General features: G+C 37.6%; 5 protein-coding genes and 1 long non-coding RNA gene across 7 annotated transcripts; 1 reads left to right on the top strand and 5 right to left on the bottom strand.

The window, feature by feature from the left end:
• Nucleotides 1-276: 276 nt before the first annotated feature.
• Nucleotides 277-1183, bottom strand: LOC110227362. Its single transcript, XM_021021450.1, has 4 exons — nucleotides 1043-1183; nucleotides 938-953; nucleotides 753-865; nucleotides 277-684 (listed from the first exon to the last, which is right to left on the bottom strand). The coding sequence occupies exons 1-4, from the start codon at nucleotides 1181-1183 to the stop codon at nucleotides 277-279; spliced, it is 678 nt and encodes a 225-aa protein (XP_020877109.1).
• On the bottom strand, nucleotides 856-2698 carry LOC110227364 (submandibular gland secretory Glx-rich protein CB-like). The gene is made up of 3 exons (XM_021021451.1): nucleotides 1980-2698; nucleotides 1415-1502; nucleotides 856-1330 (listed from the first exon to the last, which is right to left on the bottom strand). The coding sequence occupies exons 1-3, from the start codon at nucleotides 2696-2698 to the stop codon at nucleotides 1184-1186; spliced, it is 954 nt and encodes a 317-aa protein (XP_020877110.1). The 3' UTR covers nucleotides 856-1183.
• Nucleotides 2699-13192: 10494 nt separating this feature from the next.
• On the bottom strand, nucleotides 13193-17419 carry LOC9310457 (pentatricopeptide repeat-containing protein At5g27270). Its single transcript, XM_021021212.1, is given in 9 exon segments — nucleotides 13193-13744; nucleotides 13884-13948; nucleotides 14095-14216; nucleotides 14308-14395; nucleotides 14476-14580; nucleotides 14842-15153; nucleotides 15246-16382; nucleotides 16385-16649; nucleotides 16735-17419. Coding segments are annotated over 9 exon segments (3114 nt in total). The 5' UTR covers nucleotides 17275-17419; the 3' UTR covers nucleotides 13193-13264.
• Nucleotides 17420-17520: 101 nt separating this feature from the next.
• On the bottom strand, nucleotides 17521-21851 carry LOC9310458. The gene is given in 6 exon segments (XM_021021208.1): nucleotides 17521-19029; nucleotides 19032-19080; nucleotides 19082-19114; nucleotides 19116-21027; nucleotides 21124-21262; nucleotides 21666-21851. Coding segments are annotated over 4 exon segments (3342 nt in total). The 5' UTR covers nucleotides 20964-21027; nucleotides 21124-21262; nucleotides 21666-21851; the 3' UTR covers nucleotides 17521-17617.
• A 1437-nt stretch (nucleotides 21852-23288) lies between these two features.
• Nucleotides 23289-27341, bottom strand: LOC9310459 (FRIGIDA-like protein 5). 2 transcript variants are annotated; one of them, XM_021021215.1, is made up of 7 exons: nucleotides 27206-27341; nucleotides 25963-27125; nucleotides 25700-25881; nucleotides 25281-25575; nucleotides 24402-24992; nucleotides 24126-24304; nucleotides 23289-24028 (listed from the first exon to the last, which is right to left on the bottom strand). In XM_021021215.1, exons 2-7 carry the CDS (start codon nucleotides 27119-27121, stop codon nucleotides 23462-23464), a joined length of 2973 nt encoding a protein of 990 aa, XP_020876874.1. In that variant the 5' UTR covers nucleotides 27122-27125; nucleotides 27206-27341; the 3' UTR covers nucleotides 23289-23461. The 2 variants fall into 2 exon arrangements, with proteins under 2 accessions (XP_020876874.1, XP_002874392.1); XM_002874346.2 differs by having other exon boundaries at nucleotides 25963-27341.
• On the top strand, nucleotides 23681-24144 carry LOC110227351. Its single transcript, XR_002331126.1, has 2 exons — nucleotides 23681-23775; nucleotides 23854-24144. It is a non-coding gene; the product is annotated as an uncharacterized LOC110227351 (long non-coding RNA).
• Nucleotides 27342-27845: the final 504 nt, after the last annotated feature.

Below are 27845 nucleotides of genomic sequence, written 5' to 3' on the forward strand. Positions count from 1 at the left end.
TCTCGTATTAGCAACCATTCTGCCACCAGTGTATTTTGGTTTAGTCACAAAATGGTCATTACTTTGTGGTTTGTCGAGTACAAATTGGTTTTGCAATCATAAACCTAATTCAATTTCGAATTGAAAAGCAGTAATCAAACAGAAATCAGATTAACAACTGAGTAATCAAATAACCATCCTAATTAAACAAGATAATCCTAGTTTTAACCAAAATATTAGCATCCTAATAAAACAGGTTTCATCAAACTTACAAAAGCAACAATTAAGAGAACAAGTTCATAGGTTAAAAGAAGTGTCTTCTGGGGTGCATGTTGCGTCTGGGATGGCTGCAGCTGCAGTTGTTGTAGTTGGTAGAGTGCCTGCAGCTGTTGTAGTTGCTTGGATGGGTGGTTGAGGTTGTGTAGAAGCAGAAGACAAAAAAGCTGCCAACTCAGGATCCTTATCTTTCATGAAGACGAGGAGCTTCTCCAAGCTGGAGATCCGAGATTGAGATTGGCGGTGCTCCTCATCACGTCTTGCATTTTCAGCCTCATGTTCAGATATCTTGCGCTGTAGCTGATCTTGAAGCTCCACAATGGTTGCTGTAGAAGAGCTCGCATAACTCTCTTTCCTTTTTCCTTTGTTCAGTGTCTCCATAAGCGATCCAAGACCATAAGGGGTACCTTTGTCATCTTTATGAGTACACTAAAACAAAATCCAAAGAAACAGTGAACAAGAACAAGAAGGATGTCCAATAAAACGAAATCAATTACCTTAAGAAAGATCTCATTCTTTTCATTAATGTTGAGCATACGGTCAGTGGAATGTTCAGAGGAATTAGTAGAATTCTGAGGACCCTCCTCGTCCAACTCAGCAACTTCTTTAGCTTTTTGATCCACAAATGATCCATCAGCCCTTGTATGTGTTTTCATAAACACTTCGCCAAGTGATACAGGACGCTTGAGCTCTTCCTCCTACAGTTAAACTCAAACAGATTTAAATCATGGAAGCAATATTAGAAAATCAGAGAAATGATTTGTTTGGATGGAAAGAGAACTCTTACCATTTCTTGATGAACTTGCACAAAAGATTTCTGACTGGCTAAGTGTTTGTGCACTCCAAGACCTCCACGATCAGAGTTTATGCACTGTGAAGCATTCTCACTCCTCTCAATAGCATCCTCAGTCTTCCAATACACCCACATCTAAACCCAAAGTGTATTACGGATCCACGGTGGTTGTACACCACTCTGCTTTGCTTGACTGACAATCCCTTTCAACCGTTTCTTGGCTATCACCAAGAATCCTTCTCTAAGAAGCTCAGTAATCCCGACATCCCAATTATACTTCCGCTACATAACAAGCAGTTATGTTAGCAAAGTTACTAAGTCATATATATTAAACAATAACAGAATGTAAGGTATATATGACATTACCGCAAAACTTCTGAAGTAAGGCCCATCAAACTTCCTCCGGAAGATTCCAGCAATCACTCTAGACAGCTTCCCTTTGTGCCGGTTAAAACTGTAACGAAAGTACATTTCACTTTAGTTAAGCACTAAGACACTGTGAAAAATAACTCCTAATTATATTCATTTCTTGAAATCACAGAATTTATTTGATGCAAATAACCAACAGATACTGAGCAAGAATGAAATATGTTTGATTAACAGCAGAATCAACTATGACAAGTCTCTAAACTTCAAGTTGAATTACCAAACAAAGCTTTAGTCATAAATGAACAAGAACCATGAGTCTATCAATGAACAATAACTTGGTCCAACACAGAGATAACATAGATTCTCAAAACAAACACGGAAAACAAACCAAAATGTTTAACAAACACTAAGCTTTCTACTACAGGACATGACTACATGATTTGCAAATGCTTTTAAAAAAACACAGATGCTCACAAACAATCACAAAATCAGATGATCAATCAAAAACACAGATGCTCACAAAACAATCACAAAATCACAAGGAGAAAAGGAAAGAGATTACCAGAGAGTCTCAACTCCAGGGATCGGGTTCTGAGACAGAAGTGGAAGATGTTGTCGGCCTGGAAGGGCTAGCAAACGATCCAACATTTCTTGGTAGTCGACATTTTGATCTCCATTTTTTTCTTCAGGCTCTTCGTCTACTTCTTCCTCATAATCGTCTTCATCATTAAGGTTTAGCTCTGGTGGTATGACATGTTGCTCCTCTGGATCCTGACGAGGAGGAGGCTGTGGTTGACACGGAGGAGGCTGCTGTTGACGAGAAGAAGAAGGCTGATGTTGACGAGGAGGCGGCTGCTGTTGACGAGAAGATGAAGGCTGCTGTTGACGAGAAGAAGAAGGCTTTTGTTGACGCCCAGGAGGTTGCTTTCGACGAGCAGGAGGTGGTTGTTGAGAGCCAGCCGGCGGTGGTTGTTGAGAGCCAGCCCGTGGTGTTTGTTGAGAGCCACCCGGCGCTGTTTGTTGAGACCCACCCGACGGTGCTTGTTGAGAGACAGCAGGTGATGTTTGAAGAGCAGGAGTCGAGGGTACTTGTGTCGCCGGCGGATATTGGGAAGGACGACTTACCGACTCTGTCGCCAAACTTGGGTTCGACGAGTGAGAAGAGGTTCCGACGCCACTGGGGATGAGTTTAGGATTCTGACCATGGTAGACTCTGGCACCACGGTTATTTGTCGATTTGCCTCCGCGACCTCTCGCTGACTTGCCTTTGGTAGGAGCCATTAGAAACAATCAATAGAGAAAGAAACGAAAGAGGGATTCAAAAGAGAAAGAACCGGATTAGGGATTCGAAAGAGAAAGAGACGAAATAGGGATTTGAAAGAGAAAGAATCGGATTAGGGATTCGAATGAGAATTAAGAGAAGGAATCGATTCAGGGAGAGAGAGATTGAAACCCTAGATCGAGAGAGAAGAAGAAGAATCGCAGAGTTGGAGTGAAGAAACCCTAGATCGAGAGAGAAAGAAGATCGAGAGAGAATGAAGAAAGTGAAAAGTCGAGTGTGTATTTTGCCTAGTAATTAACGAAAAGGAGTTGCTCTTTAGTCGCAAAACAATAGCAACATCAATTATTTGGGGGGAAAATTAAGCGCCCAAATACTTAGGGAAAATTTCATAAGATTTAACAAAAGTTGCAAAACAGTTGCAATATTCGTCGGAAAATGGTCACAAAACTTGTCGTAATTTAGTCACAATAAAGGTACAAGTCGCGATAATGTCACACAATAGTCGCAAACTGTGACTAAGTTGAGACAGACAATAAAAAATCACAACACAAAAAATTCAAAATCTATGGATTTGATTCACCTATTGATAGAAATCACTCATAAACACTCACTTTAGTAGCATAGAATACATGTATAAGTGTTAGGTTGGTCAAACCTGGCTTTCTCAACATATTTTATAAATTTTACAAAATTCCCTATCATGTTCATAAAGTAACATAATGAGTTCATATGGATTTAGAACTTTTGAATGTTTGGATTGTAAAACATTGAATTTCAAGAGGTTGGTTGAGTCTTTTTTTACTAACTTCAATAAAATCAAAGTAGTAACATATAAGAAAACATGTAAACAAACTTCAATTTAAAAATTTCGAATTGAAAATATCGAGCGTTGATAATCTGTAGCAAAATAGTCGCTAATCTCAGGTGCTAGACGCAAAAGGGTCACAAAATAGTCGCTAATCTCAGGTGCTATACGCAAAAGGGTCACAACATCAGTCGTACAATGGTCACACAATATGTCGGATTATGGTCACAAACCTCAAATCTGATATTTCGAATGTTTAATATCGAGAGTTGTTAATATGTAGCAAAGTGGTCGCTAAATCTCAGATAAATGTTATCGATTATCTTTGTTCGTCGCAAATATGTTGCAAATTTGCGACCGTTTTGTGACCTTTAGTCAAATTGTAAAAAAAAAAGAGTTCTATAGATAACAAGTCGCTAAGTGGTCTCAAAGTGCGACCTTTTTGCGACCCAAAATATTGAATTGGTAAACGGTCGGATAGTAGTCGCTTAATTGAGACATTTGTCCAACTACTTATTTCCGTCGCTAATAAGCGACTAGTTTCCATCTGTTTTGTTTGTAGTTGTTTAACACTCGCAAAAGAGACACAAAGTAGTCGCGCTTTTTTGCGACCATAAAAATAGTCACAACAAAGAGTCCCAAATTGCAGGTTTTCAATTATCCGAAATCTCTTCAAAGTCAGCATCATTGGGAGAAACCATTGAAGAAAGTAAGCTTGTAAAGAAATTTCTCAAGAGTCTTCCTCGCAAAAGATACATTCATATCGTGGCTTCACTTGAACAAGTACTAGACCTCAAGAAAATAAGTTTCGAAGAGATTACAGGGAGACTTAAGGTCTATGAGGAGCGTGTCTCATAAGAAGAGGAAGCTCAAGATGAACAAGGCAAGCTGATGTATGCTACTATGGAGTCAAATGCCTCTCAGCCTACTCGTGAATATGGAGGAGAATATAGAACCAGAGGACGTGGAGGAAGATTCTTTAACAGAGGAAGAGGACGAGGCCGGTATAATGGAACAAGAGATACCTCAAAAGTAATGTGCTATAGATGTGATAAGCTTGGTCACTTTGCATCTGATTGCCCGGACCATTTGCTTAAGCTGCAAGAAGCACAAGAAAACGATACAAAGAGCACAGTGAACGCAGATGAGTTAATGATGTACGAGGTAATGTATCTAAATGAAGATAAGGTCCTACCTAGAAAGTATGAAACAAATTCTGGAGAAGACAATGTGTGGTACCTTGACAATGGCGCTAGTAACCATATGACCGGAGATAAGCGATATTTTTCAACTATGGATAAGACTATCACCGGAAAAGTAAGGTTTGGTGACGATTCTCGAATAGATATCAAAGGAAAAGGTACCATAGAATTTATCGACAGAAACAGAGAGCTAAGGAAGATGGTTGACGTCTACTTTATTCCTGAACTTAAAAGTAACATCATTAGTCTTGGTCAGGCAACAGAATCGGGTTGTGATGTGAGGATGAAAGGAGAGAGTCTAACAATGCATGACCAAGACGGGAAGCTACTTGTGAAAACATTGAGATCAATAAATCGCCTCTACAAAGTAAGTATGGGAATCAAGGAGACAATGTGTTTATATACAACAACTCAAGCTGATTCAATAAGATGGCATGCAAGGCTAGGTCATATCAATCATGAAACAATGAAGACAATGATAAAAAGGGGATTTGTAATGGGAATCTCACTTGGTAACTTTGAGAAGGAAATCTGCGGCTCGTGCTTACTTGGGAAGCAAACAAGGAAAGGTTTTCCTCAAGCTACAATATGTATCGTGCCACTAAAACACTTGAGTTGATCCACGGGGATCTATGTGGTCCAATCACACCTAGCACGGTGGCGGGTAACAAGTATGTTTTTGTGCTTATCGATGACTACTCCAGATATATGTGGACGGTGCTTTTAAAGGAGAAGACTGAGGCTTTCGAGAAGTTTAAGAGATTTAAGGCTGTAGTAGAGCAAGAAACAGGGGAAAATATACAAACCTTCCGGACAGACAGGGGAGGTGAATTTGTTTCTTTAGAGTTCAATGATTTTTGTGCAGTTTCGGGCATAAGCAGAAATCTCACAGCTACATACACTCCACAACAAAACAGAGTTGTTGAAAGGCGCAATAGATCTCTCATGGAAATGACTCAGAGCATCCTAAAGCACATGAGGGTTCCAAATCGTTTTTGGGGAGAAGCCGTGAGGCACTCCACGTATCTTTTAAACAGAATAGCTACACGATCTCTAAAGGACAAGACACCATACGAGATGATACGACAAAAGGTCCCGAATGTTAATCATCTCAGAGTTTTCGGGTGTGTTGGATATGCGAAAAAAAAGGCGTCACATTTGAAGAAACTAGATGATAGGTCACGTGTGTTGGTCCATTTAGGTACGGAGCCTGGATCGAAAGCATACATGTTGTATGATCCGAAGAATAGAAAAGCAGTGGTGAGTCGCGACGTGATCTTTGATGAAACAAAGGGCTGGAATTGGAACAAAAACGATACGGAGAACGATAACACGAGAGAGCTTAGAATCGAGTTTGGTATTTTCGGGAATCATGGTATACTAGAAACAGAGCATATAAAAGAAACAGAGAATGAAGCTGTTGAAACCAACACCGGAATAGAAGAGAATGAGTCCACAGGACACGAAACCGGCGGAGAGTCCTCAGAGAATGAAAGCAACGACGATAGTGAGAATCAAAACCAAGCTGCTGCGGGAAGAATAGTAACTAAGTCAGGAAGAGTAGTGACAAAGCCTAAGTACCTACAAGACTATGTGTTGATGAGTGAAGTAGAAGGAGAGAGGCTGCTGATGGCTTTAAATGATGAGCCATGGGATTTTTCAGAAGTAAGAGAGTCAAAAGAGTGGTTGGCTGTGTGCAAAGATGAGATTCATTCAATTGAGAAGAACAAAACTTGGAATCTTGTTGAACTACCACAAGAAATAAAGCCTATAGGACTAAAATGGGTATTTAAACTCAAGAAAAATTCTGATGGTAGCATAAGCAAGCACAAGGCCAGACTCGTTGCAAAGGGATATGTGCAGCGACATGGAATTGATTTTGAGGATGTATTTGCTCCAGTAGCACGGATTGAGACAATTCGTCTTCTCTTGAGCCTTGCAGCGTCTAGTGGATGGGAAATACATCATCTCGATGTTAAAACTGCGTTTCTTCATGGAGAATTAAAGGAAACAGTTTATGTGATGCAACCAGAAGGCTTTGTGGTAAAAGGACATGAGAAAAAAGTTTATAAGCTTAGCAAGGCCTTGTATGATTTGAGACAAGCTCCAAGGGCGTGGAATGAGAAGCTAAACCAAGTGTTGAATGAACTTGAATTCAAGAAGTGCACCAAAGAGCCATCAGTCTATAGAAAACCGGTTGATCAACACATTCTTCTTGTCGCAGTCTATGTTGATGATTTATTTGTCTCAGGAACAAGTCTTAAGGTCATAGAGGGTTTCAAGAAAGAGATGGCGGGAACGGAAGCTGCAAAGCAAGCCATTTGGCTTCAAGACCTACTAAGTGAAATCGTCGAAGCTCCTTGTAAGAAGGTTACCATACTTATCGACAATCAATCGGCAATTGCACTCACAAAGAATCCTATCTTCCACGGCAGAAGCAAGCACATACATAGACGCTACCACTTCATAAGAGAATGCGTTGAGAATGGGCTAATCGAGGTACTACATGTTTCGGGTGAAGAGCAAAAGGCGGACATACTAACCAAAGCACTTGGGAGAGTCAAGTTCAAGGAAATGAGGAGTCTCATTGGAGTTAAGGACATGGCGCAAGAAGACTTCAAGCTTAAGAGGGAGAATGTTGGAGTAAGCTTGAAGTTAACTTAAACCGGAAGCAACTAACCGAGTTATGGTTTAGAGAGGATAATATCAAATATATTAGGAGTTATCTAATATATATGTAATCCTAGTGAGATTAGGATTTGAGAGATTAATATAAATAGAGAGGTCGAGTCATGACCTAATTGTGTGAGAGTTGTATGGTTTTAAGAGAGAACAAGAGCTTAAGTTTTGAGTTAGTTTCTTAAGCATAATTAAGTGAGTTTTACTTTGTTGATCTTGTAGTCTTATTCATACAAATCTCTATTCTATAATCCTGACATAAGTGAAGACAATCTAACCTTGCTTAGCGAAAAGGAATTTGCAAGTTGGTTACAAAAACATGTAAGAATTATTGTTATTTTAAAGAAGGTTATGATTTATGATTAATTTGTTAATATAAACGTTTTTGTTGATTAAATCAGGTGGAAAATATTTGGAGTGATAGTTTGTATCCAAAGTGGTTACAATCACTTGTTTATGGTCCGTTGATTAAAGTTACTATTTGACCTATGTATTTTTGTTGTGGATATATATTTCACACATACGACTATGGGAAAAACAAGAAAAATGCTAATTATAGAGTTTGTGTAAAAAGTTTATCATCTTGTGGCTCAAGTGAAAAACATGATTTCTATGGAGTTTTGAGAGAGATTTTAGAGCTTCATTATCCAGGACCACTTGATCTTAAAGTTGTGCTTTTCAAATGTGATTGGTATGATTCAACCATTGGAAAGGGTATAAGAATGAACAAGTCAGGAATTATTGATGTTAATGCTGCAAAGATCTATGAAAAATATGATCCTTTTATTTTGGCCTCACAAGCTGATCAAGTGTATTATGTACCATATCAACGGATAAGTAAGAAAAATGATCAACAATGGAAAGCAGCAATCGTTATACAACTAAGGGGAAAAGTGATGCTCAGTCAAAATTTGAATTTTGAAGCAATGCAATATGAAAACAGTTTTACATCTGTTGATGTTGAACCACTGCAAGTCGAAACACTAACAGAACTACATGGACAAGTAGAAGATCTTGATGATATAGAAGAAGAACATAATTTTGAATCAGATGCGGAAGATGAAAACTCGAGTCAAAATCTAACTGTTGATGAAGAGTGATTTTATAGAATTTTGTCTTGTCATTCTCTTTATATAATTTTAATGAACGTTGAAACTTTATTATTATTTTTAATTAAATTTAGTAAAACAGTTTTAGATATTGAATATTTGACTTTTACTACTATGAAAATATTCTAGCGGCAATTAAAATTCTACTGAAGTGCCATAAATATTCCCAAATATTTAGTAAATATTTTTATTTTTCCTCTTAAAATTTTTAGACCCTAAAATTCTAATCACTATATAAAGAATACATGTAACCTTAAACTCTTCAAACCTAAGACATCTCTTTCTTCTAGCCGGCTCATTTTCGACGAGCACTTTTCTCAAGGTTAGAGTTCGTCGTCTTTCATTAGATTTCAGATTTAATATTTTTATACAGATTTAAAATAGTTTCACGATTGAATGAATATTTAAGTTAATTCACCTTCTCTGTTATCATGTTTCAGTCGTATATAGATATAGTCCCCAGTCCACCATTTCTATTTATTTAATCTACCGCTTATGTTGTTATGTTTCAATTGTTATTAATAGTCGTGTATATCCATTGAATTTTTAACTGAATCTATGGCTTGAATTTTATGAATCTCAAGCTTTTGCTAATAGATCATATAATAGTATATTGAGAGTGGAATTTTGGAACATTATTCTCTTCGTTATTAAACTTATCTCCTGGTTATTTTGTTTGGCTATTTTTTTTGGTTTTGCTATTATTTTTGGTTTGTGAGAGGAACAAATTTCCAATCTGCTGGTTCTCAATTTGCTGGTTTACGAAGACCATTGGCTCCTCCACCCCAAAATTCACAGGATGTAAATGTTGAACCAAATGAACAGAGAGAAGAAGCTGCACCAGTAATACGTGATATTCGATAGCTCCACCCGTTAAGAAGGAATGAAACTAAATTGTTATAAGCTTATGTGTATCATTGTGACAATAATTTTGTAAAACAATAGTGCCAAATCCGGATAGTAGAAGACGTTTTCTTTTGTAATTAATAGTGAAAATTTTGACATTTTAACTCCGTCATAATAAGTAAAAATTTGGAACGTAATAACAGTAACAAAACATAACGGTTTTGAGACCATATTTTTAGTTGGTATTTTCTACCGACTGGCGACAATTTTTTGGTCATCATATGTGACGGTTTGAGACTATAATTTTGTCGTAATGAGTGACATAATTAAAACGTTATGATAGTCACAAAATATGACGGTTTAGCAACAATATTTTTAGTTGGTATTTGTGACCAATTGGTGACGAGTTTTTAGTTTTTTTTTTTTGAGACAAAAAATTTTTTTGTCATAATAAATGACAAAATATGACGGTTTTGAAACAGTTTTTTTAGTTAGTAATTGTGATGAGCAAGTGACATTTTATAAGTAACTAAATGCGACGTTTTGAGACAATAGTTTCGTCGTAATTAGTGACGAAACTGAGACGTAGTATCAGTCGCACATTATGACATTTTTGGGACACAAAATTTGGTAAGTAACTGAGACAATTTGGATACGTTTATGGATCGTTATATTGGTGACAAAATTGCTACTCTCTTTAAATGTCACAATGTTTGTGACGTTTTAGTTACACAAAAACATTTGTGACACTTGTATTACAACTATTCACAAATCGTCACTGATTCGTAACAATATTTTTATTGTGACGAAAAATTTATTATTATGACTAAATATTTCGTCATAATAAAATCATTTTTTTATAGTATATATCTATATAATGTTGTGTAATATTACTCAAAACCTATTTCACTCTGAGGATTATTATGTTGGATCTATATCGAGTCATATAGTTATCAACCGTGACTGGGAAGATGCTTCTCGTAATCTCTTCAACAATTATTTTGCTGAAAATCTTTTGTTTCCATAAGACAATGTTACGACGAAGATTACGGATGGTCGTCCTTTGTTTCTGAGTATTTATGCTTCTATACAAAGACATGACAAATACTTTGTCCGACGAAAAGATAGTGTCGGTAAATTTGGATTGTCTGGTTTAAAAAAATAACGGTTTTATTTCGAATATTAACATACGGTTCACTGGTAGATTCCACCGATGAGTATATCAAAATAGAGAAGTCTATAGCTATAGAAAGTTCGAAACGATTTTGTCGTGCTGTTGTTGAGGTGTTTTTCAGCCGCTACCTTCGATCACATGTAGATTCCACCGATGAGTATATCAAAATAGGGAAGTCTACAACTATAGAAAGTTCGAAACAATTTTATCGTGCTATTGTTGAGGTGTTTTCCAGCCGCTATCTTTGATCATCTGATGCTAATGATGTTACACGACAACTCCACATTGGTGAACGTTGAGGATTTTCAGGTTTGTTCAATAGTTTAGATTGTATATATGCATTAAAAATGGAAAGACTGCCCAACAGCTTGGGGACGACAATATGCTGGTCGTAGTGGATCTCCTACTATTATTCTAAAGGTTGTAGCCTATTATTATCTTTGGATTTGGCATGCATATTTTGGTCTACCAAGATCTAACAATAATATTAATGTGCTAGAGCCGTCTCATCTATTTGTCAATCAAGCTGAAAGAACTGCTCCATTCGCTAATTATGTTATTGATGGGAAAATTATACTATCTCTGTTTCAAAATATAGGATGTTTTAGGATTTATTTTTGTTTCAAAATATATGATGTTTTACAATTTTCTATGCAACTTTTAGGTATATTTTATATCTTAGGACCATTTGTATTTTGCAGTGTTTAATATCATTGGTTGAATTTTTAAAAATTAAATATTAAATGATAGTTTAAAAAAAAAAAGAATTCTTAAAATGTGTGCTTTTAACTAAAACATCCTATATTTTGAAACAGAGAGAGTAATATGGGTTATTATCTAGTTGATGGTATATATCAAAAATAGTCAATAATTCACGATTCAAAAAGAAATTATTTGTAAAGAAGCAAGAAGCATATAGAAAAGACGTGGAACGTGCATTTGGAGTATTGCAGTCAAAATTTGCAATTGTGGTTGGACCAGCACGCTTTTGGAATAAAAAAGTGTTACATGGTATAATGACAACTTGTATCATAATGTATGATATGATTGTAGAGGATGAACGTGATCTTGATGCAGCAATTGAAGAAAGAGGCGAGGTTCCAACTATAGAAATTGATATAGCGGGCGATGATGACGCTCAATGTCAAAAATTCTTAGCTCGACACATGCAAATCAAAGACCTGAAAGCTCACATTAAACTTCAAAATGCATTAATTCAGCACTTATGGTCCAAATATACTAATTATGAGAATTAGTACAATATAGTTTAATTTTTATTATTTTTAATTTATCAATTGTACTTTTATATTAGTTAAATTAAAATAAGTTAGTTATAAAAATAATTAGTGTTTATCAAACTATTAATAAACAGAATCTTAAATTTAATAATATAATACAAAGTTTTATTTTAGTGTGATATTTGGTGTTGTGGTTGGAAATAGAAAAAAATTTAAAAAACAAAAAACAAAAATGCCAAATTTGGTGTTTTGGTTTGTCATGGTTGGAGTTTTTCTAAAACTTTCCAACGAAAAGTCCACTGGTCATGTAATTTGACAACACCGCTTTTGGAAAATGTAGAAATAGATATCTAGGTTCATTATTTTAAAGAGTATTCTAGTTTTGGTATAAGCAGTTTCGTTAGCCGCAAATTTTTTATGTTTTTTGTGGTTGGTTTTGTTCATCTTAGATGTTGTTAGTGATTTTGGCAAATCGTGTTCTTTAGAAAGCTTGTTAAGTGATTAATTTTTGTTTTTTTTCGTTTTTTTTTTTAATTTTACCATGTGTATTTATTTTACTTTCCTATAATTTGATGCTTTATGTCCATAGTTTGGACTTTATTTTCGGGGATATCTAGTTATCATACGGTCTTCTATAGTATCACCATGTACATTTCCTTTACATTATTAGTAGAAAAAAGACCAACAAAATATGAAAAAAAGAAAATAGAGTTAGAGGAATAAGATAAATAGAATAAATAACCACTTAAAATGGTATATTATATTACTTCATTACAGTTAAACTGTAAACATATTAATAAATGTCCTAGTTTATTTCAAATGTTTATGAATAAGTCAAGAGTAAATTTGTATTTCCTTGAATCAAAAATTCAGAACCAATAAAATGGTTACATTTAGATTAATTCAAGATGTATAAACAAAACAGAAAATATATTTCTCTCATAGTTGAATTCCGGAAAGGAAAACCAAGGTCTCCATTTCCCAATCCCACCTATGACCTATTCATTGGCACTTTTTCTTTTAACTCAACAAAGATTTCATTTCACCATTAAGTATACAACTCCACCTATGGTTTATAGGTTTCGACAAGAGCATGTAACCATCTGGTACACAATTGCTTATCCACATATCAAAAGACGCAAATTTAAGAGTTTGAAGTGCTACTCTAACAACTACTCTGTTACATTTGCGGTGTCCAAATTAAATAGAGAAATTATCAAAAAATGTGTCGAAGAGTGGATATCTTGTCGATAGAGGATTGTAGAGCAAGGCAAGTTGTGCGAGGTTATAAACCTTCAACTCCATCCTTAGAGTCTGACTCAAAGATAACCCTGCGAAAGCGCAGATTTCTCACACTCAAAACTGCCCAACACTCTGCAGAAGATCCAAGGCCAACCGGAATCTGTACAATAAAGATCATTTCCAGAACATTTTCCGAGATTGGCTACAAGACAACCTTTCTAGATAGAACAAATCATAAATGTGAATACTTTTGGTTCAAAATTCTTTATTTTATACATCATGTTCTTTACCAACAGCTTTATACAGATCTTGAACTACACTGCTAACAAATCTGTCATCTTCCACAGAGCTTCTTATCACTTTCTTATAGAACAATATACCTTTCTCGGCGTCACCACAGCTCATGTATCCCTTTAGGATAGTCCGCTTGCAAGCACTGTCTGGACTTATACCGGCTTCAGACATCTTGGAGTAGATCCGTTCGGCTTCATCCATCATCCCAGCTTTGGCAAAAGCAGAGAGCAATAAACTGAAATGGCTGTGAAATAGCGGGATGCCTTTCTCTTGCATGAGAGTTATCGTCTTCTCTGCTTCTGCGAACTGTGAACTCTCAGCATAGGCTTGAATCAGGGAGAGGTATGTGGATGATTCCGTACAGATACCAGTTCTCTCCATTGCTTGCAAAAGTTCATCAACCTCGCGATGGAGTCTACTGGTTGCACATATTTTGACCACCATGTTGTAACTAGGCTGCAATTTTTTCCCAGTATTATTCACAATATCCATTGTTAGATTTGTTTTCACCCGTTGTTAGATTTAAAGAAATATCTCGTTGTTAAGCCACTAAATAGATGTTACGAAGAATTTGGTTGAAAAACGTAAAACCTACCGTTCCAGGTTTAATCCCTTTCTTCTGCATTTCACTAAACAAAGACAATGCTTCACTCATCTTTCCTGGAACAGCAAGAGAAAGGTTCATTAGTTAATGTTATTAATCAGAATCAAGACTGTCAATGTTACAGAACATTCCATGTCAGCGAGAAACTGTGATTCATATCATATACGGAACATAAGTATAAATTTCTCGATTAGATACATACCCGCCTTGCCATAATGCATAATCATGTTCGTGTAAATTTTCTCGTCCAGATACAACCCTGATCTGCGAGCGTTACTAAATATCTCAATTGCTTTGTCCAGCTGCAGACCCCGCCCATACACACTGCATCAACCAACCAAGATAGCTGGAATTTTACACGACGACCAACTTACTTGAGTCTTAAGCATAAGGAAGCCAGATTGAATGAGTTTACCTGATCATTGTGTTGTATGTCTGAATCGAACAAGGAACACCTGAGGTATGCATCCGCTCATAAATTTCAGATGCACATTGTAGTTTACCTGTGACAACAGAGATATGAGTGTTGGTTCCCTGCACCATAAACTTCAACTGGAATTGATAAAGATCTTTTCTGTTGTACCTGCTTCTAGCATTGCCTTGATAAGAGTATTATAGCCAACGGTGTCAAGCGCCATGTTTTTTTCGAGGCAGGTCCGTGATATATGTTCTGCTTCTCGGTGTTTTCCTGTGATTAGGATAATACAGTGTTCTTACAAAATATTTTAACATCGCAATTAACTGGAATATAATACGTTTAATGTAACTGAACTCTGCAAGTAGTTGATGGAAATGTAACAGTTATATCAATTTATAATTTTCAAACCCATTAGAATATCTTCAGCTCAAATTTCCAATCATGTGCTATAACAAGATTAGATTATTTGGGGACCTGAATTTTACTGAAGTTTTTGGGATGGAAGGAGATGCAATTTTCCATTTGACATACCTCGATTTGTTAGAGCATTCACAAGTATGCTAATGGTAATAGCTCCTGGGTCACAGCCCTTTTCTGCTGATTCCATAAAGAGTCCAAACGCATCTTCAAGCCAGCCACATCTGACATAAGCATCAATCATTGAGCTGATAACAGATTTCCCCAGAGTTTTAGATTCTCCTGCTGAAACGTAAAGCCGTTTCGCCTCTTTAAGCTTATGTTGCCTCCCATATACAGCAATCAAAGTCGCGACTGTTTCCTCCTCTATCCGGAGTCCTAGTTTGATAATTATATCGGCAAGAATTTCTGCTTTAAATACATCACCTGCATAAATGAACTTAATCTTCAACAACGTGTCCAAAGCTTGTTAAAAACACCAATATCTAAGTAACAAAAAACCAGTTAAATTTTCTTACCTTCTCTCACAAAGGTACTTAAGACTCGATTTACTGCCAGTGAACCAAGATCAGTCTGGAACATTAAATTCAAAATTGCTTTAGTCTCAATCAAATTTCCCTCTTTTAGTCGCAAATTGAGCAGCATTCCAAGAGCTGTGACATCAAGTCGACTCACGTTTAAAACTGCTTCGTGTTTATCCAGCTTGTTTATTTCGATATACATAGCCTCTGCAAGTGTTTGTACAAATCTGTCATCCTTAACCACAGCCACTCTACCCATTTTATCTACCAGCTCTATAGCTTCTGCCACCATTCCCTCCTTGCAATACACTCTCATAGCCATCTTGTAAAGCTCTATATTAAACTGAACTTGATCAGCCGTTATCTGCTTGATAAAACCCTTAGCTTTCTCTCCTAGATTGAGTCTGGTATACAAATTGAGCATGTCGTTACAAGAACTGGCATCAGGAAGTCCAGTGTTTGATAAAGCTCGAAATGCTTCCTCAGCACAATCAACATTCTGTATTTTAGCATAACACTGTAACATGACAATATAGGCAAATCTGGAAAGAGGAATATCTCTGGTCTTCATCATTTCAATTACATCTAATGCTTTGACAACATTCCCCGAATTTAAATGAACTTGAGACATTGCCAGATACGTTTTCTCATCAGCCAGTAGATTCAGGCGTTCAGTCTCTTCAAAAATACTCTGTGCATCATGGAAAAGTCCGAGCTTCCCGTATATTCTGATGATCAACCCGCGGATGACCTCATCAGCCGGAATCTTATTTCTTTCCATGTCTGCAAAGAGAGAAAGCGCTTTCGGGTAATTCTCCGTTTTGTAATATAAACTTAACATAGATGCACAAGTATAGTTACTCGGAACGATTCCCCGAGATCTCATATCCTCATACAATCCAACAGCCTGATCCCAATCACCAGCCTTCACACTTAACCCAATAACTGAGCTGTAAGTTACTTCCTCCGGGATAAACCCCAAGCTCTTCATCTCACCAAAAGCCCACAATGCCTCCTCTTTAAAACCCTGTTTAGCATACGAGCTCACAACTAACGTATACGTGAATTCATTCGGAGGCACACCTTCCTCAACCATTTCTAACCATAAATCTATCACTTTCCCATGAAACGATTCTTCTGAAGAGACGACAACATGAAATTATACACAGAAGTCGATAAAATTATCCGCCGTTCTTGAACAGCTTTATAAAATGTCAACATAGCGTTATGACGTCCCCATCTAGCATAAGTACACAACATTGTACCACAAGCTACTCCATCTGGTTCACATCCAACTTCAAGCATTTCCAAAAACGTTTCCTCCGCCATCTTAATCTTCCCAACTTGTCCATACAAACGAAGAACAATCGTATACACAACCACACTCGGACGATAACTCAACTGTTTAACACAAAAACCTATCACCAAAACTTCATTAAACAACAGAATCAAGATCAAAATCAAAGCTTTAAGAAGAGAATCGAACCTGCAATTTCATCCAAGAGAAGAAGTCCCTCACTTGTCTCCAACCTCTTTGTTCTTTCAAAACAACACACATATCTCTAAAACTCAGCTTCGCTACAAAGCTACTCATCACAAGTCTCATATCATCACTACCTTCTCTTCTCTGTGACAAACCTCTAACCGTCTTAATCGCAGCCACCACATGTTTCCCATACATCTGACCATTACGATCATCTTCCAAATACTGAACCATTTGCTCTGGAGTTCGCTTAATCCACTTCGGAGTCATGGCGTGTGAGCCTTGGTTCCTTCTCAACGTGCTTAGATACTGTGCTTTCTTCTTTATGATTCGTCGAGCGTCGTCGTCTGATAACGGATGTTTCGGTCTTTCGTATCTTGGTTTTGGTTTTTCCGGGTTACCGTCGCTGAGTGACCACGGGTCGGGTCGGACTTTGGAAGAAGAAGAGGACTTTATTGAGATTTTAGAGTTTCTTGAGGGTATTTTCGGAAGAAATATTGAAGGATTGAAGTGTGTTGTGGAAGTGAGGAAGTCACTCTTCATTGCTTCTTCTTCTCGAGTTTCTCCGGCCACAACCTTGCCGTTATCTAGCTCAGAGACGGTCTCGTAATTTAGACCTTAGATTATCCGGTTAAGTTCGGTTTGATGTGGTTTAGTTTGTCTCCAACAATAATTAGCTTTATTTCCGGTTTCATTTGGTTTAATTGTTTTGGTATTTCTCGTTTGATTGAGAGCAATACTAAACCAACATGCCAAGCCTACTAATGTTGTTGTCGCTGCATAGTCTGATGTTACTAAACACTAACGTTAAATTCTAATAATGTCACATTCCAGAAATCATGTCCCAACTAGATAAATATGTGCGATTGACAAATGAAAGAGAGACCTATGGGTTCTTTAAGTTGAGACCCCTAACTGCTTTCAGGTCAAGCTCCCAGTATTCGCCATCTCCAAACCGAGTCGCTCTTCTCTCGTGTCTGAACGCAGGAATCTGATGCGAGAATCTACACACTTCAGTCTTTGGAATGTCTACTAGACTTGCATTTGACTCTTGACTACTTCCGTAGAGAGGCTTGTTGTTAAACTCTTTAGCAGTCAAAAGCATTGCTTGTATCCTTTGCTCGTCGGTTTCCACTACTTCTACAATCTCAAGTTCTTCAGTCTCAGCACAATCTGTGGTATTCCAGTTCTGGTACAGAGCCCAGATCTCACCCTTCCCCGGGTATACTTCGAATCTGTTCCTCTTAGCCTTCACGGCTTTAACCTGATGTGAGAAGCTGCTAGGTACAAATATTTCTGCTTTACCGGTTTTCAACTTGAAGCGCCCACAGCACACGGGGCGTGGCATGTGTATTGGAGGGCGATACAGCTCTAGAGGTGCTACATGTAACTTGAATTCAGGACTTGTGTCGATTTTCTTGATCTGAGCATACTTTCTGGGAATCCCTTCGTCATTGCTATAAATGGCCCATATTTGATCAATCTGGAACTTGTCCCAAGATCTCTGGTACTCGAAGTTAAAAGTGTTTTCTTTCACGGTTTTGCAACTGGATGGAACACGAGTCTCTGGTTCTGAGCATTTTATACTACCATTCAACTGAGTTAGCAAACCATTACCCCTGGACTGAGACAATGACTCATCATTTCTCCCATGTTTCTTTAGGTTCCCTGTCGGTTTGTGTATATCCTGAGGTGTTTTTCTCATTCTTGAGGAATCCGTTGTGATAGTCTTCTCAGATATCATTGGGGTAGACATCCTCTCACCAGATACAGACAACCCACCTCGCTGTCCACAGTATTCACCATTGTTAGCACTCTTCTTCTCAGCTATTTGTTGGCCTGACCTTGAATTTGCTTGACTGTTTGTTTCACTCAAAAGACGAGGAGATTTTCGCAGATTCAAGACATCTACTGCTTTGACACTCTTTCTGGACTTCTTCACTGAGTTCTTTTCATGATTAGTGCATCTACCATCAGATTCTTTGGAGAATGAACCATGATTGTCATGGACTTTTGGACGTTTCTTTTTAACTGGACTGCTCTCTAGAGTAGTATTTGCCTGCATTTCAACCTTGGAAGCTTCAGGAAAAGGACCACCAGTTTTGCCATTCGGCCTTTCTCTCTCCAACCCAACATCAACTTTAGAATCACAAACCTCGAAAAATTCTTTTGGTAAAGCAGCAGTATCTAATTCAAAGCACCCAGGAGGAACACCTTCTCTCTCCTTTCCAGTCATTTTGAATGATGGGACTTTATGCGAAAACCTGAGCATCTCGCTGGGTGGAATTTGAAGTTGAGGACTCCATCCTGTGCATTTTGCCGAAAGAGGGAAACAAACCCTTCCACTTGTTCCCAGAAAGACCACTCCAAGGCCAATCTCATCGGTTAAAATTAGACAAAACTTCAACAAAATCATATTCATAAGGATGTTTATGATTTTCTGAGCTAGCACTCCAACTGATATCCCAGCCTCTGAAAATTGCCCAAATTTCTCCCTTTCTTGGATATATGCCGATGCTATTGTTGCGAGTTAAGTGAAACATCTGACTAGAAAATTTTAAGTGGTCGTTTTCTTCGGCTGAATCCCCAACTTGAAAGATTCCACAAGCAATGGGAATAGAGTTATTATCCTGTAGCGGGTCAATCCATGTAATCCACAGCTTGAACTCAGAATCCAACACTTTTTCTATCCGAGCATACAACCGAGGCATACCGTCAGTCGGATCATACAAAGACCACACCTGGTTGACAGCAAAACAGCTTGTCGTCAGTTCAAAATTACTGAACTCTGGATCAGGCGAATCCTGCGTAATAAGCTTCTCATTAGCATTGTGGTTATTGTCAATCTTTGCTGCCATAACCACCCCTTCTCCACTTTCTTTACATCCTTCTCTCACTTTGTCTTTGGATGCTGAGATTTCTGGATATCCAGAATCCACGAATTTCTTAGCTTTTCCATTAAACACACATGAAGGGGCAGTTGAACCACCACCAGAATCACGACGTGTAGATGATCCAACACCTACTAATCCTTTTCTTGTAGTTTGCTCAGATTTTAACCCAACATTTGATCTTGACCTTTTTTTTGGAGGGCTATCATCACTGCCTACCTTCTCTGCCCAAGAACTCTGTTGGCCTCTCCTTGGAGATTTCCACTTACTATTATCATTTGAATCTGCTTTATCCTTAACAATATCAGAACCATCAACATTAATACTCTCCTCAACACACTTTTTCCTTTTGTTCCTGTCCTTGCTTGTAGAGGGTGCTTGATCACTCCTTGAAATTGACTCATCAGGTACAGATTTCGATAAACCTATTTCGGGTTCTGTAGCCTCAGGTTGTGGCTTCTGTAGTTTAGCTGCACTATTCATCTTTCCCTCGTCTTTCTCAGGTATACTTGATTGAGCATAACTCTTCATGGATTCAGCCTTTCTTTTGGGTTTTTTTACATGAGTCTTTTTGATCTCACCTCCTCCGTTCTTCTTGTTGAATTCCTCATTGAAAGTTCCTTTCTTATCCACCTCAGCTGCTACACTTCCTGGTTGAGCACCAGTAGACTCTGCATTTATATTCACAGATGTGTTACACGGCCCCTGATTTCGAACATCTTTCTGACCAGTGCTTGATTTAAATGATGCTCCATTAAATCCCGTGTCGTAGGCCATGTAGGATCTTTGACAACTGGTACATTGCAGAAGAGTGTTCGCATACTCTATCAAGTATCTATACCTATAACCACAATGCTCACAACATGTCCAAAATGTAACACTATCACTGGCACATTGTAGACCATAGTTTGCTGCATTCAACTGGTAACTAGCAACCCGTAAATAGATTCTACGCTTTATATCATACTGAGACCGTTTATCCTTGTCAGCAAGAAATCTACTTGCATCCCAAACCAACTTGAAAGCAGACTCAGCACCAGGGAACTGATTTTTGTCAGGATGGAGAAGCAAAGCAAGCTTCCTGACCTGCTTCTTGATTGTAGCATCGTCAGCAAAATGCATAACTTGAAGAATACCGTACCAGTTCTCAAGACCGTTGAGTTTCTTCTCAGCAGAATTATGGACATCACATACAGCTAACATTTGTGGTAAAGTCTCAAGACCTGAGAAAAGACTCTGAGCCTTCAATAAAAGCTTTTGTGCCCCAACAAAATCACCATTCTTCATCTTATCCTCTGCTAAAGTTTTTGCCCTAGAGGCCTCTTCCTTATTGCAGTCCATTAAATCAGCTAAATTTCAGAGATCAGAAGAACAACAAAGACATCAAAGAACCAATATCTCAGTCCTGCAAACACAAAAGTCCATTGCAGATACATTATTATTATATATCACTTCCCACTCCCAAAACTAGCTAACAGTGAAAATAGAAAACTCAGCTTACCATATAAGAGACAAGAATCGCAAGATCTTTAAACAATATACTTCATCCTTCATCCGATAAACAAAACCTCTACCTCCATGACGCCTTCAAATTGTAGGATATGAGTCAAATCAGTTTAATATAGTTCAATAGTATAGACCTGAAAATATAAAGAAGAAATCATATGTCACGTCAAAGTATTACTCCATTGCAATGCTGAGATTTTAAAATCAAGTTTCAATTTTTAAAGCAGAATAAAAGAAAAAACTCATGGACTAAGTAATCTCACAAGGAATCAAAATCAAACGGAGAAATCTGTCAGAATAAACAATCAAAGCAATAATCGAAAACAGGTAAGGTCAACAAAGATTAAAGCACCGATTTTTTTTCTCCCCACTTTCGACAAAATTCGGAACTAAAACTTTAAATCGGGAAGAAAAATACGACGGTGATACACAACAACAACTGTAAAACGAGAGCATTTCCACTGTACTATACAAAATTGTGATCATGAGTCGTACAACGGAGAAGGTAAAACCCTAAACGAAGGAAAGAATACAAACCTAGAAGCTTGAATCCCGAAAGAGAGGATGCTGAGGAGACGATCAGAAAAAAAAACTCAGAAACCCTAGATTTGGAGTGAAGAGGGAACTGAAAATTTTGATTTTAGAGAGGAAGGCCTGAAGGTGAAGGTGAAGAAGGTGAGTGGTCGCTATTTTTTAGTAATTTTTTTTAGATGTGTTTTTCCTTTTTCTACCTTAGTCCATTTTCTTACTTATATTCACTCTTTTGACAAAAATTTAGACGATTTCTATATTTATTTTTTTTTAACAAATTTGAAATGCTAGTTTGATAACTTCAAATTATCTCACCTATACTTTTATAATGCGAGAATACGATGAAACTTTTTTTTTTATTATCATTATTATATATACTAGTGACTGATAGAAGAAAAATAAATTGTACAAACAATAGAAAAATAGAGATATTTTGAAACCAGTAACAAAAAATTCTACATAAAAAAATTAGAAAAAGTTTTGTATAATATATAGATTAGAAGGCTGAATCATCATAAATGAGTGATTTACACTATATATAAGGTTATAAGAGTGATTAAATAACTAATAATTACAATTATATTTTTAGTGTATAACTTTTTTACACGTCCTCTTAAGATGGAGTGTCTTGATCGACTCTAATCTTGGACATGAGCTCCATAAATTGTGAACGAGAAAGAGCTTTCGTTAAAGCATCGGCTAGTTGGTCTTTTGTGGACACATGAGTTACACGAAGCGCACCCGCTTGTACGTGATCTCGAACAAAATAAAAATCAAGTGCAATATGTTTCATGCGTGAATGGAAGACTAGATTAGTGGAGAGATAAATGGTGTACCTACGTTGTCACAGTAGATTACTGGAGGTGATGCTACCGTGATACCAAGTTGTGTAAGCAGAGAACACACCCAACGAAGCTCGGAGGCAGTGTTGGCAACCGCTCGGTATTCTGCTTTTGTTGAGGAACGTGCCATCCCGCGTTGCTTCTTTGATGACCACAAAAATTGGATTACCACCAAGATAGAAGATATATTTACTAAGACTCTGAATTACAACATGCATTAAATTTCTATTTGAATTACAATGTCTTATTATTAGTCGTCTCTGACATCTAAAACTCTAGGAACGGCTGATCATGATACAGTGCCGGTCCGGTAAATTTGGGTGCCCTAAGCAAAACTTAAAACCCATTAAAAAGATTTTTTTTTAAATTAGATTTTTACCATTAAAAAGAATGTTGTAGTTGTCTCTTAAAGCCCACAATATTTTTCAAAAACCCTACAAAAATTATTGTATCTAAAAAAATTTAACAAATTTTTAGGTATAAAGGTCCTCAAATTTTGAGGCCCAAATCGGTGGATTCAGTGACTTGCCTTTTGGGACACGACAGATACACATTTAACACGCAAAACAAGCACAGAAGACACTACAAAAAAATCTAGTATTCGTAGCACATGAAAAAACATATTTATAAAGAATCTTAAAAAGATAACCAACCAAACAACATCTTAGAGATACTCTATGCGAAAACTAGAACATGGTGTTTTTGAAATGATCGCTATTATTTATGTTTTCAAGTACGGTTTTTGTTTTGTTCAAATTAAAAAGAAGACTCAAGAAAAAGACAAAAGTTAAACGTCAAAAAGTTATATACCATTTATGTGAGTTTTTATAATTTCACATTATATAACAATGACAATGATTATAATTTGTGAACAAAATAGCGGTGGAATCAAATCTAGCAATCCTGCAAAAAAAACAAAAAACAAAAGAAAACCAAGAGACTTTAAAAGTAAAGGAGCGGCTAGAAGTTCCTGTAGTGAGGATTTAAAGGTTGATAATGTTGGTAAAATTGGGATCCCTCTGGTTGTCTCCACTGGTTATAATTGTAGTCTGCGTGAAATCCGGTGAAACCTCTGTCGTCGTTGTCGACCGGCCAAGTTTGTCTTTGATCCAGGGAATAGTCATGGTTGGGAAAGTGATTGCTCGTGTGCGACGCAACATGTCCTGAGCTCTGATTGTTTCCTGACAGGCTGCGTTTTTTCCCTCTCTTATTCTTCTTCGTTGAAAACGGTTTGCTCACAGAGGAGGATGCAGCTTCTGTTGAAGGTTCCAAAGGTATGTTGCTAGTGACAGAAGCAACCTCTACTACAGTTGGTGGTTTTGCCGTCTGAGATTGTTTGATTGTCGAATCAGGTTTGGACGATGTGGATCCGGATTCAGATCCACTAACTGTGTTTCTTCTAAGCTTCAAAAGCGACTTGATTTGTTCTTCGAGGTCTCCGAGTTGGAACTCTGATTCAAGTTTGTGGCACGATATGCATTTAATGGCGGCTCTAAGTGCTCTAACTTGTCTGTCTATGGCTGCAACCTGTAAAATATGCTTTGTGTTACAACTTGCAACAATCTCTATTTGAGTTTTATTGTGATACAAAAAGTTGAGAACAAAGAAACGGCTTAAATTTCACCTGCTTTGCAGATTCGTTATTGGCTTCTCTATACGACTTCTCTGCAGATTCCTTTATAATCCTCAAGGAATCGTTTATAATAGCGGATACAGGTTGGAATCTATGGACCATACCAAATGAGTATATGTAGTCTATTGCCCTGATTCGATGTCCTGTTTTTATGAGATTTTGAATGAAACCTGTCGAAACAAAGCCATATGAACAATTAAACAAGTTCACAGAGTTCAAACATTTTCACTAGAAGGCATAGCAGGAGAATAGAGAAAAGGGAATAACCTGGAATGGCGTTGTCCAACCCGAGAAACTGGCAAAGATCAGGAGATACAGTTTGCCAATAAGAATTGTCCAGTAGACCAAGAAGGTCATCAGCCTTGAACTCTGACACAATTCCAAAGATACCCACAAACTGTAGAAAGCAAATGACTTCCAATTCATCTCTTTTGCTCTTTGAAATCTTATCTTTCCAGTAAATGGCAAGTTTCTTCGCATCGCCTTTCACAGGATGTCCAATTTTAGGCAGGAGCTTCTTCAGCTGATTGAACAATAAAGAGCAGCTAGCTGTAGTAACCAGCAGCTTGAACTCGTATCCCCCCTCGGCGTTTGTAGGACACAGAACCATGGATGTGTCTAGAACAAGCTTTGCTGGATCTGGTGTGCATTTCAGAGCATTGGAGAGACCCTCACTCTCCTTTAGAGGTTGCTTTTCTACTAGCTCCCTTAACATGTCCGCGTTAATGGAACCAGAGAGAATGTTAGGCTTGGTTTCAGTACTTGCTGGATGAGTTGTTATAGTGTCTGGCTGATGATTTACTCCAGATTCTTTAACCTGCTTACCAGAAGGAGCGGACACACCCTCGGGCTGCTTCACTGGATGATTTCAAGGCATAAGCAAAATGTCACTTTAAGGTCGATCACACATATCTTAAACAAAAGAACAATGTTCTGATTAAATTTATTTCTCAAAGTTTCCCCAAAGACAAAAAGAAAGATTCATTATACAGGTAAGCTCTTTGTGCATTTTATGAAGCAAACCTAAGCCACAGGAAACAGAAACTTAAAGTGCTACAAGAGTGAAAGTCAATGAAAACGAATGGCATAGATACGTAGGGTCTAGCTACTAATTCACGAGCAAGGTTGATACATGAATCAACATACCTGTTAAATTCAGAGAAGGAGCTGTTGGTTCAGTTAGTCTTGGACGTTTAATTTCACGCTTCTGTTCATATGGACTAATAGATTTAGCTTCAGGTTTCCCTACCGCTTTGGTCGTACTCTGTCTTTTGTCATAACTTTTATGAACTGGTTCCGTTGCTCTCTGAGCTGATTCATCGTTCTTCAGTACAATCAGCTTTTTAAGAATTTTAGCAGGAAACATATTCTCAGCTTTCGCCTCTTTGATGTACTTAATGGCCATGACTGCATCAGCTCTTCTCTTCTCCCTCCTTGCTTTCTACACCAATTCAAAAAGCTTAATCAACTTACATCAGACATGAACACACATCATAAGCCGGGATTCAATAGAACACACATCATAATCCAGATTGAATAGAGCACAGAGAGAGATATTAGCTTACCTGTGCCTCCACCGAAGTTCCAGTCCCAGCAATCACTTGGGCAGCTTTATTTGAGGAAATCAAGAACTCAAGCAAAAGTTCTCCTGGTCGATTTCCTGGACAAAGCTTGTATAACCGGAATTCACAGATAAAGTTCAGTGTTGCGAGATACTCATCCCTTTTCTTTAGCGTTTCAACCGCACCTGCAGAGCAATTCACATGAAGTTACCATTTTTGAGCAACAACTACTATTAATTAGTCTAAAAACAAGAAGCAACCCTTACCAAAAACTTTATCTTCTAACCCCAGAAGCCGAAACAGTTTCGGGGCATGATCATACAAAAGAAAGCGCTCTAAAAGGGTTAAGAGCACCTCACTAGTAGTCACAGAAGCCAAACCGTAAGCAGCCAGAAACAACAAGCAACCTAAAACCCGCGGGTCATTATTCAGATTGGCTTTTTCCTTGCCTAACCAATCAATCCCAAGTTGAGTCGCTTCCTGTTTCACCTCCGGTGTGATTCTCCGATTCATCTGTAACAGATTCTCTAACAGAACAATGCAACTATTAACTACTCTATCATCAGCTTCTCCTAAACCTTTATTCCAGTACTCCTTCAAAGACCCTTCTACAGCATCCAAAATAACCTTTGCCGGATCCAAATACGGAACCATTCTCGCCAAAGCTGTGTTTTTCTTAACCAAATCATCTACAAAATCTTTTGCATTCTCTTTCAGGTATAAAGCTGAACACTTTACAGGCATTGTCACACTTGAGCCCATGTTCTTAGCTAACAACGAAACCAATGGCTCAAATTCATCTCTCAACTTACCTCCGGCGACACTCCCTTCTCTTTGCTTCTCTACTTCTTTCACCTTCTTTTCAAGCTCTTTTGCTCTGACATCAAGTTCCATCAACTTCTCATCAGAAAACCTCTCCACCGATTCCATCCTCGTCGTAAACTTCTCCAATTGTTCAACTTCTCCTTTCGTCTTCTCAAACTCTGCCTTCTGTTCCAAATCAAACTCCTTCTCCTTCTTCTCGAACTCGCTCTGTTTCGCTCTCATCGACTCGTCAATCAAACAAAGCTCCTTCTCCTTCTTCTCGAGCTCGCTCTGTTTTGCTTTCATCGACTCACCAATCAAACAAAGCTCCTTCTCCTTCTTCTCGAGCTCGCTCTGTTTCGCTTTCATCGACTCATCAATCAAACAAAGCTCCTTCTCCTTCTTCTCCAATTCCAAAGCTTTAACCTTCATCGATTCCTCCAACTCCTTGGCTCGTTCCTCGAGGACGTTTCTTGTGGACTCGAAATACGATTCGATCTCTTTCCATTGAATTGTAAGTAGAAGAAGCGAATGAGCACCTTCTTGGAGAGATTCTAGGGTTTTGCGGAAGTTACGCTTGCTTAAATCAACAAGCTCTAAGCCACTCGTTACCTTCTCCATCAAGCTACCCATTAACAATAAAACCCTAATAAGTTCACCACAAAAGCAAAAATCAAAATCAAAATTCTCAAAAAAGCAACGAACTTTGAATTCTTCACTCTTCTGCAGTTGTTCTCTCTCGGCGCCTGAAAAGTTGATAATGATGAAAAATTAGCCTATTAGGGTAATATTTTTTTATTAATTTTATTTCCTTTTTTGAATTAAAGTAACATATTTAGGAGTAATATATAATTGGGAAAATACGTCCTCGCTGCCTTACCAGGAAAAAAAAACTTTGTAAGGGAATGTTTATATTTTGATTTTTGACCAAAGAGAAAAAGAAAGTTTATACTATTTTATAATTTTTTCACCGTTGTTAAATATCTTTTGAGTTATGTATGCATGAAATCACATTAAAAAAAAAAATTCTAAAAAAATACTAGAAAATACGTTTTAGAAATGTGTATATAAGATTTCTCGCCTTATTCCGGATTTTCATAAAGTTTTCTTTAAGCTTGCGTCCCCAAAAGCGAATTCAATTGCAAGAGATATTGCTAAAAGTGTTACTCGAGAAGGACGCTTCAGATCATACCTTGCCGTTGGATGTCCGGCATGGTTGCATTCGCGTACAGAAAAAGATAAGCGACGATAAAAGCTTCATCAGATTACGTTTTTCAAATTCAATTCCGTTATTTATTATGAGCAATGTTGTTCTGTTTTGTGATGTTTTTATTGCTCTGTTTCT

This window comes from Arabidopsis lyrata (genome assembly GCF_000004255.2).
Source record: "Arabidopsis lyrata subsp. lyrata unplaced genomic scaffold ARALYscaffold_6, whole genome shotgun sequence".
Lineage (NCBI taxonomy): Eukaryota > Viridiplantae > Streptophyta > Magnoliopsida > Brassicales > Brassicaceae > Arabidopsis > Arabidopsis lyrata.

Bases quoted from the DNA above. Each gene is read 5' to 3' on its own strand.
- LOC110227362 (XM_021021450.1), bottom strand. From the start codon at position 1,183: ATGTGGGTGTATTGGAAGACTGAGGATGCTATTGAGAGGAGTGAGAAT. The intron at 685-752 runs GTAATTGATTTC...ATTTTGTTTTAG, and splicing joins AGAATGAGATCTTTCTTAAG to TGTACTCATAAAGATGACAA.
- LOC110227364 (XM_021021451.1), bottom strand. From the start codon at position 2,698: ATGGCTCCTACCAAAGGCAAGTCAGCGAGAGGTCGCGGAGGCAAATCG. The intron at 1,503-1,979 runs GTAATCTCTTTC...CTTTCGTTACAG, and splicing joins CCTGGAGTTGAGACTCTCTG to TTTTAACCGGCACAAAGGGA. The intron at 1,331-1,414 runs GTAATGTCATAT...CTTGTTATGTAG, and splicing joins CTTACTTCAGAAGTTTTGCG to CGGAAGTATAATTGGGATGT.
- LOC9310459 (XM_002874346.2), bottom strand. From the start codon at position 27,133: ATGGGTAGCTTGATGGAGAAGGTAACGAGTGGCTTAGAGCTTGTTGAT. The intron at 24,993-25,280 runs GTATGTTGATTC...GAAATCATCCAG, and splicing joins TCCTTCTCTGAATTTAACAG to TGAAGCAGCCCGAGGGTGTG. The intron at 24,305-24,401 runs GTTATTCCCTTT...TTGTTTCGACAG, and splicing joins GTTGGACAACGCCATTCCAG to GTTTCATTCAAAATCTCATA.